A 20,079-nucleotide genomic window follows, 5' to 3' on the forward strand; every position below is an offset into this window, starting at 1 on the left:
CTGATATGTCTCATATTCAGGTACTGTGCCTCTCAGGTAACTGTAGATGAGGACCTTCAGGTAAAGACATTTTCCCCTATTCTTTATTTACTCTGTCTTTGCAAGTAAAGGGCAAAGTAGCATCTACTTTATTATGTTTTAGGTTTATCTGAGTTATCTAGAAGGGAAAGTCTATGGTTTATTCTGTGTGTATGAGTACCTAGAATAAACAGGCCATGACCTTTCCTTCTTTCCTTTCTGTATTCTAGTATAACCAGATATTAAAAATTCTCATAGTTTATGATTACATTTATTCTCATGCATTTTTAGAGATTTTTTTTTTTTGGGGGGGGGAGTTATCAGTGGATGAATAAATTATTGATCATAATTGATAATAAATCATTGATTATTGAAGTCCTGCCTCCCTCAAATATCTCCTGACTAAAGTGTCGGTGTTGGTGCAGAGCTCACACTGCTTGTGCAAGTCTCTGAAAAAAAAAAAAAGGTTGCTTTCACAGACAGATCCTATTGCCAACTGTCTTCACTGGGAAACCGAGCAGATGCTGGTACCAATATGTTGTGGTGTCAAGCCAGCTGCTTAGCAGCATGCTATTTGATCCTGATGATGGAGGCCTAAGGCTCATTTCTGGTGGAAGGCAGCATCACATCTTGCTGTTCGGAAATCTTTCTTGCTTCATCTGTGAATGGTGAACACAAAAAAAGCTTGACCAAATGGCTTGTGTGGTTCTCTTGCTAGCTTGAGAGGACTTCAGAAAGCAGAATTTGTCTTCTTGGAAGTTTGAGGCTTCCCACTGAAAACCACATGAGCAGTATGCTCACAGCATGTGAGGTGTGATATTGTACATGCATACTGGAAAAGTACAGTTATATCATATTTCAGAAGAAATAATGTGAATTTCCTGGCACTTTGACTTCCACATCCAGCAAAGACAGCCCAGTTCCAATGGGTAGGAGGAGAGGTTGGTGGCTTTGTGGGCATGCAGCTGATGTGCACTGAGACACATCACCATCATGTTCTTGTTCATCGGCATCTACATGTTCCTGCATATGCTGCATGTTCTTGGTAGGAGAGGAAGGGACTGTATGGTCCTAATTGCCCTTCTGCGCAACATGGTGCATCACCTGCCACCCAGTATATTTACATGTTTGTGATTTACAACTGGCTATATGGTAGTCTAGTTGTGAATTCTGTACAGGCTCTGTTTAAAACAAAACAAAAAAAACCTACTTTGCTAGGCATTCATTACATGCCAAACATGATTTTAATAGGGAAGTAAAAGTCTGACAGTCCAGAACTTGCTGCTGGAGTAGTTCTTTAATACCAAACCTGTCGACATATGTAGTTGCTATTGACTTCAAAAAGTTTTGAAGCAGATACTTAATTAAGAGTAAGGTACCTGAATACCTTATTGTAAAATATTTAATCCTGTACTGAGCTCTGGATACTGAAAACTTTGTTCTACAGCAGCCTTAAATTCCCACTGAAAGGGCTTATATACCCCAGTATCTCTTGGACTAGACTTTGATAATGCTGCTAAGAAATCGGTACTATAGTTGGCCGTAAAGGTCACTACCCAATCATCTTATGCTGCATATAGTCATGGCTTTACTCTACCTTATTCTTACATTATATTTATAAACCAAATGTAAAAATGAAATAACAGAAGATACAGCCATCAGTAACAAATTCCCTGTTTGATGTGATGCTTTTAAGGGCTTTGTATTAAGAAATGGTGGTGTGAATTATAGACAAGGTTGACCCTAATTTTCTCCTTTTCCATACACCAGCTCACTTTCCCATCAAACTTTGAAGGTTCATATGAAGTTAGAAGGGTTGAATTTTGGTACTCTGCATTTGGTTTATGTGGGTGAATTTAGTGCTAGTTTACTGTAATTTGTCTTTCAGTCTTTATATTGTTATGCAGTACCTTTTATGAGATGTATAGGTTGATTATTTTTAATTTCTTATTTTCACTATGTATAGTAGGAATATTATTCAAAATTCTTTTTGTGCAAAATAAAACAAAACTGTCACTTGGAAGCAGTGTTCTTTTTTAACCATTACGTTACTCATGCCCTGTAGAGATCAGCTGGTTTTTTTTTTGTTGTTTGTTTTTTTTTTTTTTCTTTCAGATTTTTTAAAATCATGTGTTTTGCTAAACTGCTCAATGGACAACAGGGTTTGTATTAATTCTCACAGCTGTTGTAGATGCTTAGTTTTTTAACACACAAGCTGTTGTGAGAAGAAGTGACTACTGTGCTTTTCTTGTGATCCTTGAGGTGAATGACCTACAGCATTTTTATCACAAATATGAGACAACAATTTTGGGAATAATTAATTGAAAGCTATTTTAAAACAGTATATCCAGCAGAGAATCAATTAGATTACTAGGGAACCTGTCATGTTCAAAACCTAATGAAATGTAACATTCTGTATTTTTATCTGCAAGGTTTTGTACACTGATTTTCTAAATCTCTTTACAAATAGACATGAGTGGGATAGAGAACCCTGCTGGAAGAGAAAGATCTGGAAGATGTCATTGGGAGGTAGTCTTGAAAACTATGTGCCTATGAAACTATTTCAAAAGTGTATGTGAAAAATTAATCTTGGGGAAGAGGGAAGTGGAAATATCTATTTTATCTGAATTCTGTTGCTTTGTTTTCAGTGTATTCTGTTTCAGAAACCCAGTTCCCAAAAGAATTTTGAAGTATAGGCATGAGGTAGAAGAAAGGTAGTCAGTGAATATAGTCTTGGGATAGCACAGTGAAAGATGACAGTTTAAATGAATGGTATTAACTTGATATGCTTATTTCTGTTTGAAAACGTTGCATCTATTTATAGCCATAGGAAACGTAAGCTTTATGGTGGCCACTGGGCATGAAGATCAAAATTCTGTTTCATAGCATTCTTCTGTAGCAATTTCAAAGCTGCATCAGTCCTTGGAGTACACAAACTACTAAGTTAATTCCTTTTGAAGGAATAGGAGCAGGATCATTGTTCCTAGGTGAGTGCATCCAAGTCACATGCACATTACCTCCAGTGACACATATGAAGGTAGAAGTTAATTTGTTGTGTATTGGCTATGGCCAAGTTGTGGCGTAAGGGACATAATTTAGTGATGGGACTCAGTAGGTTAAGTCAGTGGTTGGATTGATTTTGAAGGTGTTTTCCAACCTAGGTGATTCTATTTTGGCTAAAAAAGTAAGAGATGAATTATCATCTAGTTAAAGTGGATTGCTTTAGGGAATGCGGATAATCTATACTGAATCCTGGAACCACTTACTTATCTACATGATTTGACAGATCGGGAGCTGTATGCTGTTTCTTTTTTTGTGGGTAGAAGTAAAGTATAAATGCATCTCCCATGGGCTGTAGTATCCCACATAGAATTTAAATCTACTGTGGCCAGCACTATTTTTTTTTTCCTTTGGTTCAGTGCTAACATTAAAAAGTATGTGGCACTGTGGTTCATGCTGTCTCATTTACAGTATGACATTCCCTCCGTAAAAGGAAAGAAATGAAGCATGTCAGCTTATCAGCAGAAGTGCATTTGAATAAGAGTGTCTGTTGTGGTATAATTCTGCACATGATGATGTTGAATTTTTCAGGGTTCTAAATGTGAGCTTTGTCACATGAACTTTGTATCATAGTTGCAAGGAGTTGTTAAAGCTGAACCTGAACAACAGCACTTGGCTTAATGAAAGCTTTGGATTTACAGGAACTATATGAAGAGTATTGGGCAGGATGCCAACATCACTTCATAAAATATAAGACTACTGATGTAGTTGAATTCACAAAATTCATTAGCAGAAATCTTTTTATGGGGATCCCAGCAGAATGCTTTATTATGTGGGAGTTATTCTCAGCAGGTTTAACCTCAATGAATATTTGGTGGTGCTGTCCATGGTGGTCTTGGAAGGGAAAATTTCTGAACTTCCACATCATGGAATGGCAGAGTAGCTGAGGTTGTAAGGGACCTCTGGAGATATGTTGTCCAACAACATCCTCAAAGCTAGGTCAACTACAGCAAGCTGCTCCAGATGGTGTACAGTCAGATTTGAAGATCTCCAAGGATGGACACTCCACAAACAATTTGGGCAGCCTGTCACAGAGGTGTTTGGCCTCACTGAGAGCGGAAAACATGTTTCCTGATGTTTAGATGGAATTCCCCATACTTCAGGTTGTGCATGTTGCCTCTTGTTCTGTCACTGTGTGTCTATGAGAAGAACCTGTCTCTGTCTTTATGCTCACCTCATCAGGCATTTATACCCATTAATAAGCTCTCCCTGAGAGCTTCTCTTCTCCACTCTAAACAGTCCCAGCTCTCAGCCTCTTCTCATGAGAGAGATGTTCCAGTGCCTTCAGTATCATCAGTGTTTCCTCACTCCAGTATTTCTGTGTGACTCTGGTCCTGGGGAGCCCAGAGCTGGACATGCATCTGGACAGCTCCAGAAACCATCTTGGCAGAGCTGACTAGAAGGGAAGGATCACTGCCCTTGGCCTGCTGGTGACACCACATAGTGCAGCTCAGGATGTGGCTGGGCTTTGCTGCAAGAGCATGTTACTGGGCCCTGTTGAACTTCTCCCCAGGGCCCATCAGCTGGTTGGCCCCCAGTGTGTAGCAGTGTGTGTGGTTATTCCTCCCTGGGTTGTAGGACTTGGCACTTTCCATTGAAATTTCTCTTGGCCCACTGTGGTGGGTTGCCCCCAGCTGGCAGTCACACTCCCACCCAGCTGCTCGCTTAGTCCCCAAAGCAGGATGGGAGAGAGGATAGGAAGAACAGGGACAAGAGAGCTTGTAGGTCAAGATAAAGATAGGGAGGTCACTCTTCAACTATCATTGTGGGCAAAACAGACTCAGTTTGGACAAATTTATTGCCAGTTAATACAAATGTGTGAGTGCTGACTAAGTATTGAGAAACAAGCACTACAACCTCCAAACATTTGCATGCTTAGGGAAAACACCTTTCCTTCCCCTTTCCCAGGCTTAACTTCACTCCCTGTGCCTCTTTGCCCACCCTTGTTATCACCACAAATTGCTCTCTGTCCCTTCAGGGAGGCGGTGAGGAGGGGGTGGCTGTGCTTAGGGTGCAGCAGCTTCTCTCTGCTCCTTTTCTCTCATTCTATTCTGGTGTGGGTTCTCCACAAGCTGCAGTTCCTTCAGCAGTGTCTGTTTCTCTGTGAGTCCTCCATGGGCTGCAGGGATTATCTGCTCTGCTATGGAGCACCTCCTACTCTGCTGGCCTTGGTGTTCCCCCTGTGTCTCACTGTTTTGCTGCCTCCCACCCCTTCTCTCTTTGGATGACAGTTTCTGCCCTTAAGTATGATTAAACAGAGGCTCCACAAACTTCAGTGAGAGGCTTGGCTTTGGCCTGCAGTGGGGCCGCTGCAGGTCTGGCTGGAGTAGCTGTGAGCAGTATGTGGCAGCCCTTTACCTTCTCCCACAGACACCGCCCAAGTAGCCTGCCCCCTCATCCCTTTGAAGCTCATTGAAGTCCCTCTGAATGGCTGCACAAGCATCTGCTCTGTCAAACTTCCAGTTTTGAGTAACCGGTAGGCTTGCTGAGTATATGATCTGAACCATCAGCCAGGTCCTTGGTGAAAAACTGCTGGCACCAGTATCTGTCCCTGGGGTACTCACTAGAGTGCTATCTAGCTGGACTTTGGGCTGCAGCTCACAGTCTGGCAGCTCAGCTGGTTTTCACCCCACCTTGCTGTCCACTTACCTATCTGTATTTCACTGACTTTTCTGTGAGAATGGTATGGGAGACAGAGTTGAAAGCCTTGCTGAAGTCAAAATAAACCACAGACACTGCTCTCACCTAATCTGGATTGTTATAAGGCTGGCCAAGCATGATTCTCTTTCATAAATACATGTTGACTACTTCCCATCGCTGTCTTTTCCTTCAGGTATTTGGAAATAGTTTCTTTGATTATTTGCTCCCAGGAATTGAGGTGAGGCTGACTGGTCTGTAGTTCTCCATATTCTCCTCATTGCCCTTCCTGAAGACAGGAGTAATACTTGCTTTTTAACAGTCTTCATGAACCTTTCTTGATGGCAGTGACTTCAAGGTAATATGAGAGTGGGCTTGCAGTGGCATTAGCCACCTCCCTCAGCACTCATGGGAGCATCCGTCTCATCAGCTTGCGTAGATTTATCTATGTCTGCCTTGTTTAAGTCTTCCCTAACCTCATCTTTCTCCACCAGGAATAAATGCTCTTGCCCTAGAAAGGTATGGGAGACCTATAAAGCAGCTTTTTTTTCTGTAGTTTTAGCAAAACTGGTATCCCTAATGCAGAGTTCAGGATGGGTGGCATTGTTGTGTTGAGGGAGTGTGGAGCATCCGCACTGACAGGAACATGCTAGGCATGTCTACTGATATCTTGCTGTCTTGTACAGGTATTGCAAAGTACATGCAGTTATTTTTACTGGGGGAAAAAGTGAAGATTTGTTAATGTGAAGTGAAAGTTTAGCTGCTTGAGAATCCTGTTTGAACTGACTGCTTAATCTCTGTTCATACTAGCTCAAAATATCTGATATTATCTGAATATCTGTGAGGGTCTAAGTGAATTAAAGTTAGAGTAGTTTTAGTTACGGTGATCATAGAAGCATTTTCATTAGAATGTTGTCAAAATGTGATGTTCAGACTCTATTATGTTTAGTTTAAATCTCTACTGAAAACTCATTCTAAAGGCCACAGTTAAACATCAATATACACTTCCTGTGAGGTCTACTTTCTGTGAGGTACCACATAGTCAACAACTGAGTCTGGATACTGAATAAATGGCTGTTGGGTTCATGGACAATGTTCTTCATTATCTGTGTAGCTGCTAAGTTAATAATGAGCTCTATGAAATTAAATAATGATCCTGGAACTCTGCTGGCCTAAATTATGCACTTGTACTCACTGACATTTCCTGGAGCTAGATGGGGAAGTAACTTGCCTGCCTCAGTCAGCGTAAAGATATGCACAAATAGAGGTTTTGGATTAGATTAACAGTGGAGTCTGTTCAGTTTAATAGTGGTTGCATCTGATGTTTCATGAAACTTGATGCACAAGGTAAGCAAAGAAAAAGACTCAGCATTTCCATGAAGTATCATGAATCTTACGTTTTCCAGATGCTGTCTCCTGGAACATTGGATGTGTCCAAATAACATGACTGTTTGAACAGGCTACTTTAGTGGACACGAAAGCAGAAGTTATGTATCTAAATGTGTGATTTTTTCCCTTTCTCAAATGATAGTGATGCTATACTTAAATGATTAAAATTGGTTATATTATAATTATATTGTAAAATACAATATACAATCTAAAAATTTGGCTGAGCTCAGCTTGAAACTAAATGTGCAGTTGGTGGTTTAAAAAAGTGACAAAAGCTGCTAAGATATTCAGTACTAAGAATATCTTTGACTGCTTCGATGCTTCAGGAGCAGTGGCTGAATAGGGTAGTCACAGTCATCGTAATGCACTACACCCTTCTCCTCTCTGCCATTATGCTGCGTATATCATGCTTGAATGAAAATATATTTTAGTTTCCTGAAAGCCTCCTCTTTGCAGCTTTAAACTTTCAGCAGAAGGAAATATTAGAGGAACATTATTGCCTCTGCTTCTGCATTGAACTGAGAATGCAGTAGGACTGTGAGAAGATTCAGAGAAATTGCAAAAAATTCCTTGCCCTACTCTTGAGCAGCCCACACTATTAGCAACTATCTTGGTGGTGTCAAGAGATGTCATTAGCTAGTAAGTGGGAGATCCATTCAACTATGCTAATTACTTTAACAAATTCTAAACTATATAAACATTGGAGATAAAGGAAGTAGTACATTTTCCAGAAAGACTTTTGAATACTGATCTGATTCTGCACATTCACATTTCAAGGCTGACTGCAAATGTCTGCAGTAAAACTATGAATTGGCTGCTGCTTAGCTGCAAAGATGTATTCCCTCTTCTTCCTCAATCTTTCAAACTTTACAGGTTTTAAAATTCCCTGATCTTACTGAAAAAATAAACAACCAATTCAACCTTTACTTTCTTACATTTTTGTGTGACTGCAGATGAACTATAGTAGAAATTTGTATCTAGACTAACCTGAAGCTTGAAAAATACTAGCTTTAGTCTTATTTTCAGTGGTCCCTTGCTTTAGAATTTAGAGCAAAAATGTATATGAAAGAACATGTAGATTTGAAAAATATTTCAGATGTTCTGTTTAAGTGTGGCTGACATAATTATTATCCCTTAAAATAGCATATTGTTAACATATAGGTCAAAAATTTTTTTTCTTTATTTTATACAGATTCACTCCACTTCAGGCAAAATCTCAAAATCTGAACAACTTCTGCCACAGTTTGACTTTACAGCGTTAACAAGTTATCATTCCATCAAGAGCAATGAGCTCCACAACACAACCAGGTCAGTTTGCTTCTTTATTTTTATATCTCACTCCTGCGGAACACTGTCCTGCATTAGGATGTGCAGAACTTTTGTGTTGATGGAATGGATTTGGCAAGTGACTGATATGCCAGCTGCACTTTATAGGACATCACTGTCCTATAAAACAAGATGAAGGCTGTTCATGAAGAAAAGGCTATTTTGGGGGGTACCTTATCTCAGATAAATTTTAAAGCTGGCATAATTCTATGGTGCTGTCTAAATATTTTTGTAAATGTTATTAATAAACTGAAAAATTGCCTCTGGACGTGAATAAGCATCTTAACATTTTTAATTCTTAATACTTGTGTTTAATCATTAAAGGATTATTTGCACAGTTGCCTTCTTTAAAGAAAGAGTGCAGATGGTATTCTGTTTTCATTTCTAGCTCTAAAGCTGTATTTGCACACATTGGGCATTTTCTGCAGAGCCTCCTCATTTATAGATGCATAATTAACAATGGTTTCTGAATGATCTTTATCTCATGCTTCAAAAGTGAGTTACTGCAGGTGAACCTGCAGTAGAAAGTGAACCATTATTATCTGTAGCCAATGCTCGAACTTCCAAAGAAGAATGTTGCATATGGAACATGCTTTGACTTAAGTCCTTTTGAGGAGTGAGAGTCCCCATCTCAAATCTGTGCAACGTCGCATATGGTTCGCACTTCATTCACCCACACTTCAAGTATCTATTTCTAGTACAGTTGGTAAAATAACCCTTTACAGGTGGCTTATTTTATGACTGCTTTGGTTTTGTTCAAACAGCTTATAAAAGCATTGGGGAAAACACTGTAATAGTAAGCTGTATTTATCTGCTACATGTCCTATCTCATAGAAATGTAATTTGTTGGGGTTTCTTGGAGAACTGTTGATTGTAGAGTTGAAAATTGGCAAATTGGCAGTAATTGCTCTTACGTTGAGTAAACAGCTGGGTTTCATACTAGGCCTCTTTTTCTTATAGTGCAGTGTGGTTCAGGCAGTGAATTATCCATAGAAAGCAGCATGGGGCATTCAGTAGAAAGGCATATCTTTATTTTTGATGTATCCCACTGGTGGCTGATATGAAATAATTTTGAACTTTCCTAAATTTCCCAAAATTCCAAGATACTCCAGTTGATTTAGCATCTTTTTAATGATTCTTTTCTTGCAGTAGATGGTCTGTGGAAACAATAGCCAGAAGTGAAATTAGCTTTCAGAAGAAGGAAGTAAATTTTCCAATATTCTCATCCCTTGAAGAAACATATTGCAAATATGTATTCCTGTCTGTTGTCATTTTAAATTGAATAAAGGAGAAAAATTCACTATACCCAAGTTACTTATGTTTAGACAGCTCAGAAACATTGTTTTTAGTAGAGATTAGATGCCTAAATATCTTTAAATCTAGCCTTTAGGGGTCTCTCTTCCTAGACTTTCAGTATCCAACATCCCTAACTGAGTTACATCAGCAATTTTGACATTGCTTTAGTGTGCATCATATTGAGTCTTATTTGTTTTAATTAATTAAGTGTGAAAACAGGTTCACTATTTTTGACACACAAAAGGGTCTGTGGAAAATTAAGCCAGTGATTGACCTGAAAGTGGAAAAGAAAAAACACAAAACAAAACAAAGCATGCTAATCTTGTGACACACACCAGATGATAAGATTTTCCTAAATTTTATAGCTTTAAAGATTGCTTAATGAATCTACCACTTATGTTTCATTGGCCATACTTAGAGCATTCTCCTGCAGAATAGAAATATTTTGGAATAATTTCAGAATTAGTGATCATGGTTTTATCTTTCCTGCTGATGGAATGTGGTAGATTAAGAAATAGCTGAAACACTGATCAACAGCATAAGCAACATAGTGAGTTGCCAATTTTGAATAAAAAATTATTGCATGCTAGGTTAGCCCTTTCAGGTACATCAGATTTTAAAAAGAACTTGTTGGTAAGCTTGCACAGAATGTAATTGGAGTGAATTTGTATTGCTTTTACCTTTTACTACAAGTAGTGTTTTTATGCTTTCTTATTTTTATTTGTCCACGTATGTGAAACATACATGAATTGTATACGTCCATTCTAAATCATTTTTATAAGTTGATATTCTGTCTTTTTCTGACAGTTATTAGCTGCAAAAAAAGTTAGTAGCAAATCTCTCTTATACATCTTAGTTTTTCTACAGTTCTTAAGAGGTAGAATGGCATATGAACATGGCAGACTATGCACTGCTTCTACAGGAACAAATCTGCACTTTGAATTATTAAGGGGCTATACACAAGCTATTAAGTAATGATTTTTCACATTAGATGGCTAAACCTCAAGCATGACATGGTACAGAAGTTCCCTTATAATGCAAAGCCACTAGAATCTCACACTGGGCATCCAATTATTATTTTATTTTAAAAATCCTAATTACTCCTTAGCTCATCTTCCCACTGCAAAATAACAATCTTCTGACTTCTCACTGCAGTCCAGGAAGTGACAGCAGAGCTGTGAGCAGGATACAATAGCTCACAGAAAAATTAAAACTTCCATCCCCAAAGTCTGCTCTAAATAGTAGTGCACAAATAAGAGAATGGGCAATACGCTGAACATAAGAATATTAAGTACGTTTCATTAAGGGTGTACCAAGTATTGAATGTGTATTGAACATTACAGGTCCTTCTGAAAAACAGTGTGTCAACTGTTAAATAGGTGGTATTTAAAAACACTTTTTCTGTTGTGCTACATCTAAATACCAATCTGTGTGCCTTCAGTATAAGGCCAGTTAAATTGTTTCTAACATATTGTAAACATCAATACTTTAAGTCATGGCAGATTACAACAGCATGGTAGTTCTACTTTTTAATCTACAGTTTATCTAGCGTGCATATAGATAGTTTATATATGTTCATATAAATATTGTTTACACGGAAGATAAATATACCTTTTTTTTAAAAAAAAAAAAAAAAAAGGGAGAGGCGAAACAGTAAAGCAGTGCTACTGTGACTGAATGTTATAGGTCAGTCAACTTCACAGATGGCCTGTTCTGGGAGTGAAAAATTCTGAAATGCTATAGGAAGCTTCAAGTACTGTGTATTATACTAAATTTCTCTGCATTTTTACAACATGATCTGTAAGTCCTTGAGGCATTTCTATTACTAGAAGCTCTGTGCTGTGGTGCAGTAAGTACAGGAAATATTTATTGAGAATTGCTTTCCCTTGATACTTAAATTGTCAGAAAGACCATTGAAAGACCTGATGTGGCATATGTAAGCATTACACATTTTATTCAAATACTATCTGACAAACCCCTTTAGATAGGATTTGTTTGCAGTACCAGTGCACATAAGTATTTCCTTAGGTTGTATGATGATGCAATGAATAGGTCTCCTGTGTAGCAACATTGACTTGCAACAGCACTGTAACCTGTTAAATTGATCTAAACTCTTTGAACCTTAAGGGACCAGGCTCTTGCTAATCTGTAGAGCTATAAAGTAAATGCTGAATCCCAACAGGGGAAGGTACTGATGTTTGGTTGTTTGCTTTGCTTGTTATAAATTGTAAGATCATTAAGGAAATGTTTACATCCTGTTGCCATTGCATTTTCTGAACTGATCTGTGTGTATAAAAATCATTAGACAGACAAAGAAAATATTTATTTGTTTTTAAAGGGAATAGCTAACCTGTTGTTTTGAGACTTATTTTTCTTTAATACTAAATACTATCTGAGTGGTGAATTAATACTCATGGATGTATTTTGCAGTTATTTACTTCTGTCTAATGCTTTGAAATATCTTCCATTAACATCGTTGTGTGGCTGGGGCTTGTTTCTGTTATGTAAATACCAGCGTAGTTTCTAAGGAGTCTAACCCTTGCAAAGGTTGCTTAATTTCTGAATAGATCATTTAAAGTTGACTTAATATAGCACTTCTTACCCAGATTTTTAAAAAATAATAACTGCACCTATTAGGTGGACTATAAATATTTATGTAAAGATAAAGATCATGGGGTATGAGAATCTTTTTTTTTTTTTTTTTTTTTTTTTTCCTGAGAAAGGGAATAAGTCCAGGGATTTCTGATTTTGTGCTTTGCTTTTCACTGTGAAATTAAAAGCAATATTGGAATATTTAAATGAAATCTATTCCATTAACAACAAAACCAGAAACCCTACAGTTGTTCATGGAATTACTTGGCATAAAATCATTTCTGTTGGGAACGAGAGGTAAGTAATATTAATAGAGGTGATGAAGAGTAATATTAATAGATGATGAAGAAAAGACCTAGAACTCTGCACTGTCCAGCAGTTTTCTAGTTACTGCAAACTATTGTTAAATAGGATGTGTGATGTTGTGGAAAGCTAACCATTAGTTGGAACAAGAGAGTTTTTCAGTGTCCCTGGGATCTTGCTGGTTTTCAAAAGCATATCAATGTAGGCTTGCTGCTAAAGATAGCATGTTCAAAATGTGTAAAACTTATTTGCAACTAAGATGAAATTACCTCTTTACTATATCTGTAATAATGGAGTTAAAATCAAAGTCTGACATATTATTGATGTTTAATATATTGGAAATGACTGTTCACACTTCTTTCTGCTCTTCAACAACGTTACTTATTTTTCCATGTCTTTAGTGTTTTGTAAGACCTGCTTGTTGCTGTAGTCAATCTGAAATTATTTTACTTTTCTTCATGAACTGAGTGGGGGAAGGAGGGGAAGAACAGAGAGGAGCTGCGTACTGAATTCTGCCAGTTCCTGCTTTTGCATAACTTTTCTGACATTTTAATTTGAAGTTTCTTTAATAAGTGTTTGTTTCTTCCTCTGCAGAATTGACTCCCCCTATTTTCTTCTGCTTTTCTCTGCTTTTTCATAAGTCTTTTTCCTCATATTCTGTGGGATTTGCTGCTCCATCTGACTGCATATAATTGTGAACTTGTACAGAATTTGCTACTCCACCTGGCTGCATATACATCTATGGGGTATTCAAAGAGCTGGCTGATGACATTGTGAGACCTCTCTCAAGTATGGTATTGGGAATCTGAGGAGGTCCCAGTTGACTGGAAGCTGGCAAACATTGTTCCGGTTTTCAAGAAGGGCAAGACAGAAGACCCTGGTGATTATAGGCCTATCAGTCTCACTTCAGTACCATGTAAAATTATGTAGAATACTATTCTGGGAGTGGTTGAAAAACAATACTGTCATTGGCCATGGCCAGCATGGATTCATGAGGGGAAAGTCCTGTTTAATTAACTTAGTTTCCTTTTATTACAAGATCATCCCCCTGTTTGACCAAGGAAAGACAGTTGATGTAACCTTTTTGAGTTTCAGCAAGGCTTTCAATATTGTTTTTCACAGTATCCTTCTGGACAAAATGTCCAGCATACAGATATATAAATGTTATATGGTGGGTGAACACTTGGCTGTTGAGTTGGGCTCAAAGGATTATAGCAATTGGGGTTATGTTGGGCTGGCAGCCAGTCACCAATGGGGTTCTGCAGCGCTCCATTGTAGGCCCAGTTCTCTTCAATACTTTCATAAATGACTGGGACACAGAACTTGAAGGTGTACTTAGTCAACATTAAACTGGGAGTTGTTTAATCCCTCAAGGGTACAGAGGCCTTGCAGAGAGATCTTGACAAATTGGAGAGCTGGACAGTCACCCAACAATATGAAATTCAACAAGAACAATGCTGGATTCTGCATCTGGGACAGGGCAATCTTGGATAGGAGCACAGACTGGGGGATGAGAGGCTAGAGAGCAGCCCCACAGAAAGGGGTCTAGGAGTTATGGTCAACAGCAAGCTGAACATGAGCCAGCAGTGTGCCCTGGCAGCCAGGAGGGCCAAGCATATCCTGGGGTGCATCAGGCACAGCACTACTGTCCCATCGAAGAAAGGGATTCTCCTGCCCTGCTCTGCGCTGGTGCAATCTCACCTCAAGTGCTGTGTGCGTTTTGGGTGCCACAATATAGGAAGGACATAAAACCATTACAGAGTGCCCAAAGGAGGATGACAAAGATGGTGAAGGGTCTGGAATGCAAGACATATGAGGAGTGTCTGAGGTCCTTTGGTTTGTCCAGCTCAGAGCAGAGCAGGCTGAGGGGAGGCCTCATGGCAGCCTGCAGCTCCCTCATGAGGGCAGTGTAGGGGCAGGTGCTGAGCTCTGCTGTCTAGGGAGGCATGTCGAGGGAACGGCATGGAGCTGGGACAGGGGAGAGTCAGGCTGGGTGTTAGGGAAAGGTTCTGCACCCAGAGGGTGGGAGGGGCACTGGGACAGGCTCCCCAGGGAAGCGGTTACAGCACCGAGCTGCTGGAGTTCAAGAAGAGTTTGGACAATGCTCTCAGACATATGGTTTGATTTTTGCATGCTCTTGTGTTGGACTCAGTGATCCTCGTGGATCCCTTCCAACAAAGAATATTTTGTGATTCTGTGATTTTATATTCCTGAAGACTACATACAAAAAACACTCCAAATTGGTATTTCCACTACTACATGAAACACAGTGAAAATTTACACTCATGTCCACTAAGCATTTCTGAACCAGCAGTGGATGCCATTGAACAGATAAAGAATATTTTGATGAGTGGTTGTGTATGTAGTTACTGTAAAATATATTTTGTCAGTCTTTTTACAAAAAGATTTAAGAGACCTTTGATTCAAAAAAAAAAAAAAAGAAAAAAAAAGTTAATGAAATAACAAGACAAACCTCTTCTTCATACAGAAAAGGGTGTAAGTGTTTACATTCCACTGAAGCTGAGTACATAAATGTTTTTCTGGGCTCTGACTACAGGCATAAGGAATCAAATGCATATGCAATCGAATGCATCCTTGTTTCTTTTTCTTTTTTTACAAAAAAACAACAACAACAAACCATGTATGTAAAAGCTGAGTTAAATGTATTTTAGGTGAATTCACCAGAATTCACTGAATATAGTCTGATAACTTTCAGGATTAATAGATACGTTATCTTTTAATTGATATGTTACCTACACTGTTGTGAAGTTATGCCACAAAAAAATGAGTGACAGAGTACTGCAGCTTTTTAATATATCAGAAAAGAATAAAAACCCAGCCTTTATGAAAAGCGTAAAAGAAGGATTCTTACACTACTGCATTCCCTATTTTTTTAACCTTTCAATGGAAATCACAACCCAGATGTGCAGCTCAGAGGCTTTGAAATCTTCAGTCTCCTTACAGTTTCAAAACAGCTTCAGCCTTATATAAAATCTTACTTGTCCTCTTATGAAATCCAAAAGAAGTTGCTGTTTGTAGAATTGCTATGTCTTTCTATACTTTAATTTCCATATTAGTTTCAGCCTAATGTCCTTATCCAGATGCTTCCAGATAAAAATCTGAATAACTTATAAACCTGGGTGCAAAATTTTTTGAATCCAAAATCTGTTTTGTAGTTGGAATCTATGCAGAAGACAACCAAATGAATAAATGTTCTGTATATGCATTAGATTAAAAAAAAAAAAAAAAAAGTCTTGTTTACTATCTAGTTTCTAAAGTTCGTAAATACATTGTGCTACTTCCTTGTTTCTCTCTTAGAAGTAATTTATGACATGTACTATTAAAAGTAATAATTAAAGTCACATGGTTCTGCTTTCATTTTTACATTTACACCTGTGCATGTCTGGGTCTTAAGAGGTCTGGGTTTTGTGTGCTAACTATTCATTTTTAAGTAAATGACAACAGAAGTTTTGTAGACACTATATTGTAGTTGCTGCTTTCTGCAAATTAAGTTTAGCTACACATCTGGAGAATTTTTTATATAACCTTGTGTATATATCATTCTTTACGATATAATATGCCATTAGCATGATATATGTGCACAAATGTTAGTGTATGCATACATGATAAATTCCAGTCTCTTCAAATGGACAATATGCTTGAAAATTAAAATTGTATTGCCTTTTCTTTTCAGGAATTGGTTGTTAATATTGGCCAACAAGTGTTTTTCTCTGGGATTTTGTCTTTCAAAATAAATGTTTTTTTCAGTCTGTGCAGCCAAAGCACAGGCCTTACTTTTTAGAGCAGTAGCACTTTAACGGCTAAATAATCTCTCTGGGAATAAAACTTGAAAGTTTTTTAATAAGTTTTTAACTTTTAATTTCAATATGGTTTCTAAAGCTTGTAAAGATTTCAGATTTTTTTTTATTACACATTTGAACTTCTCACTTTTAAGTATATAATTTATTCTTAGTGCTCACTTAGACACAACATACACACCTCTAGAAATAGCGTTCAAATCCACTGAAATATTCTGTAAAACATTCCCCATGTCTCAGTTTTTACTTCTTTCTGATGGATGTATCTTCAGTGTATGTAATCTGGGATTTTGCAGGGTTTTGCTAAGTATCAGGGTACAGCTGTTATGGGAAAGGATCTGGTCCCACATGGGCAGGGGGCAAACTGTACAATGGGACAGTTCCAGAGTAAAAGAATTACTCTAAGTGAAATCATTTATTCCTAGTGGTGTCTTTTCAATAGATTTGGCCTGCTGTGGTGATGTTCACTGCGTAAAGGTGTTTGAAGTGTGGAAGAGGCAATAAATACTTCTATGTCAGCTGGGGAGGTTACTTTTTTTTTTTTTTTCTCTCAGAGTAATGAAAAAAATTGTACTTCAATACTCAAATATTGAAAATCAGATGCTAATTCTAACCAGACAAATAGGTAACTTAAAATAATATTATTACAATTGTCTAAACAGGTTTTTAAATGTTCTAAAACAGATCTCAGAACGCTATAAAATAAATCTAGGAATATATTTTGCTTTAAATACACATACATATACTTAAAGGTAATTATATATATTTTTGAGTGACCTTAGGAAAGGCAATTCAGAAGATTCCATTGTATAGAGAAGGAAAATACGGTACTGTAACTAATGTCAGCTAACATGGCTCTGGGGAAAAAAAATCAAACAAATGGTTAATTTTTTTGGTGGTAGAAAGCTTGCTTGATATAAGATAATTGTTGAGGAATATAATTAGACTTCTGTGGTAAGTGACAATCTGTTTAAAATAACACTATCCAAAATCATTACAGCATTAAATGAAATAAAGACTGGCTAACAGATTTCAGAAAGCATTGTGCATGGGGAAAATTGTCATCCCCTGGAGGTTTTCCGAGGAGATTTCTGTAGGAATTTATTATTATTTTAACATTATTCAATATTTTATCAATTATCTAGAGAAAAAAAAATAAAATTCTGGTAAAGCTAAAATTATACTGCAATAAACTTGCTTATATAAGGTGTTATAACCCTATTTGATAAAGTAGATTCTTTTCAAAAAATACGGATTATCATCAAATGAAAGAAGGAAAGAATATAGCACTTAAGAGCAGAATCATCAAATAGTCATTAGAAGCCTTGTGAGACTGTTGCCAACTCTCGATCAGGTTAGTCACAGTGTTGGCTAGATGAGTGATGAAAACCTCAAGGGCTGGAGATGTGCAGAGCTTCCCTAGGCGTTTTGATCCAGTACCATGCTGTCTTCCTGGGAAGAAGCCTGAGCCTCCAAGTTAGAATTTGTGGCCATTGAGCCTTTTACTGTCATCTAACGCTAGTGAGAAAAACGTGACTCTGTGATGTTCGTCTCCCCTCACGTAGTTCCAGGCTGCTCTTCTTCATCTTCTCACCAAACTAAACAAGGTTTGCTTCCTCAGCTTCTTCTCATCGGTCCCTGACGTGATAGTCCTCCACTATCAATGTTTCACTGTCTATCTGTACAGATGGATGCTTTATTATGACTTGTTAGTCATGATAAACACCCCAAATCACAAAACATGAAGCTCCTACAGTGGTAGCCAATGACGCATGTGGACTTTGTTATGACATGAGAGCCAAATGTGAAGACTAATGCTTTTGCGTCTGGTGTTGGGGAGGGAGTGGAAATAAGCTTTGGATTAAACAGCAGTGAATATGTCTTAGTTTTCTTTTCAACACAAAGAAGAGATGTGGTTAAGGTCAAGCTAAACTTTTCCTTCAGCCTCCCTTTAGACTAAGTGCACAAACCTATTCTTAGAGTACTGGTTCTAATTCTGATAGGAACACTTAAAAAGGGCTTTCAAAAAGATTTTTCAAAATAATACTGGGTCTGGAAAACATACGTTATTGAAAGAAGCCACAGGAATTCAGTCTGTCTTCTTTTCTGAATGTTGAGAGACTGCGATATAAAAAAATATATATATAGAAGTACTTATGTGCAAAAGATTTCTGGTACATAAGATGTTTAATCTTACAGAGGAAGGTTTAATGAGATCTTGGGGCTGGAAGATGAAGCTAGACAAATTCAGTTTAGAAATTTTTCCACTTTTTTTCAGCAGTCTTGGTAATTAACCATTGGAATATGCTGGATAACGATGGGGGCCTAATTCTTTATGTGGCCCGTCTTTACAGTCTTGAAATCCCAACAGTCACCTAAAAGTTGCTTCAATTGTACTGAATAAATGACAAAATATCCATGTGTTTTTGCTGAAGAGAACTCTGTCATCATACAAAACGAATTTGGAAAGCTAGGAGATATTTAACTACCTCTGCTTCTTTACTGCCTGTAACCTCCCTTCAACTGTTCTGTGGTAGCAGGAAACTTATACAAGTGAAGTTTGGCTTCACTTGATGCAACGTCTTTAACTTAAGCTGTAAGACCTTCCCTAAGCATATGATTTTTTTCTGGGGGTGGGGTGGAAGTTGTGTCAGGATGTGACAACATTCACCTCAGAAAATGACTGTGCCACGCTTAATTTTGTCAAGTGTCACGTATAATGCTGTAATCCAATTCCAGAAGGCTGAAGGCCTAGATTTTCTTTTTTGTCACTACCATCTTTGGACTTCCTAACTTACTGAGGTGGACTGTCATACAGAAAAAGTGTTCTTCACGCTGTGTTAAGTATGGGAAATCCTAATGCCCAGGTTTGTGGGACCAGTCCTACCTCTTGTATTCTTGGAAGGGAACTCAGTGCAGTCAACAGCTTTTTCCTGTTCACAGCCTTTGAAGGAACAGCGGTCTTCTTACAGGCTTGCCAAATGCCTGGGCTTGACCAGGGTGCTTCAGGTGTCAAGGTGCTTGTGGTAACTGGGTTTAAATGGAGGAGCCTGGAGCATAGAAGCTCCTATGTAAGCCTTGTACTCTGGCCTTCTCCTCAGGGAAGTGCCCTACTGGGCACTGCCTGCCTCTGGTGGCCCAGGGACTGGTGGGGCTGCACCTCTGGCAGCCAGCCCGCTGGGGTCGGACTCACGGTCACTTCTGGGCTGAGAGCCATGCAGGTCCATCACAGGAGCCTGCTCTGCTGTCCGTGAAATTAAGTCTGAGACCTGAAGGAGGCTCAGAAAATGCCCTCAGAACTGTAAGGTGTAGATTTGGGGAACTGCTTTTAGAGCATCTAGGTAAACAACAAAATATATATATATTTTTTATGTCATTCTTAGCTTGGAATGCTCTTAAAGCTCTTACATTTGAGAACACAAGTAGCGTGGGAGATGCTCATGGTTCCCTGCACAGCTCCAAACTTATTTTACTCCTGGGTGATTTCACTCATTAGGTCGCTGATTCACTTCAGTGAGTACTAAATGATTTGGTGTCATGAGCCATTGTGCGTCTTAGTGTGGGGAGAAGGAGATGGAGGGAGAAGACAGCACTCATTCCCCTCTAGTGTAGGAGAGACCTGCAGCAAGGAGGCTTTGAG

At 38.3% G+C, this 20,079-nt stretch overlaps 1 protein-coding gene across 4 annotated transcripts in view; it reads left to right on the forward strand.

Annotated features, from left to right (window-relative positions):
- Positions 1-20,079, forward strand: part of HDAC9 (histone deacetylase 9) — a 293,977-nt gene that overhangs the window by 23,421 nt on the left and 250,477 nt on the right. For all 4 annotated transcript variants that reach the window (XM_084282895.1, XM_084282896.1, XM_084282897.1 and 1 more), the window contains exon 2: positions 8,297-8,412. In XM_084282895.1, coding sequence (XP_084139021.1) covers positions 8,391-8,412 — 22 coding nt within the window. In that variant the 5' untranslated portion in view covers positions 8,297-8,390. The remainder of the gene's footprint in view (positions 1-8,296; positions 8,413-20,079) is intronic.

The sequence above is a fragment of the Netta rufina genome (assembly GCF_964035555.1).
Source record: "Netta rufina genome assembly, chromosome: 2".
Classification (NCBI taxonomy): domain Eukaryota; kingdom Metazoa; phylum Chordata; class Aves; order Anseriformes; family Anatidae; genus Netta; species Netta rufina.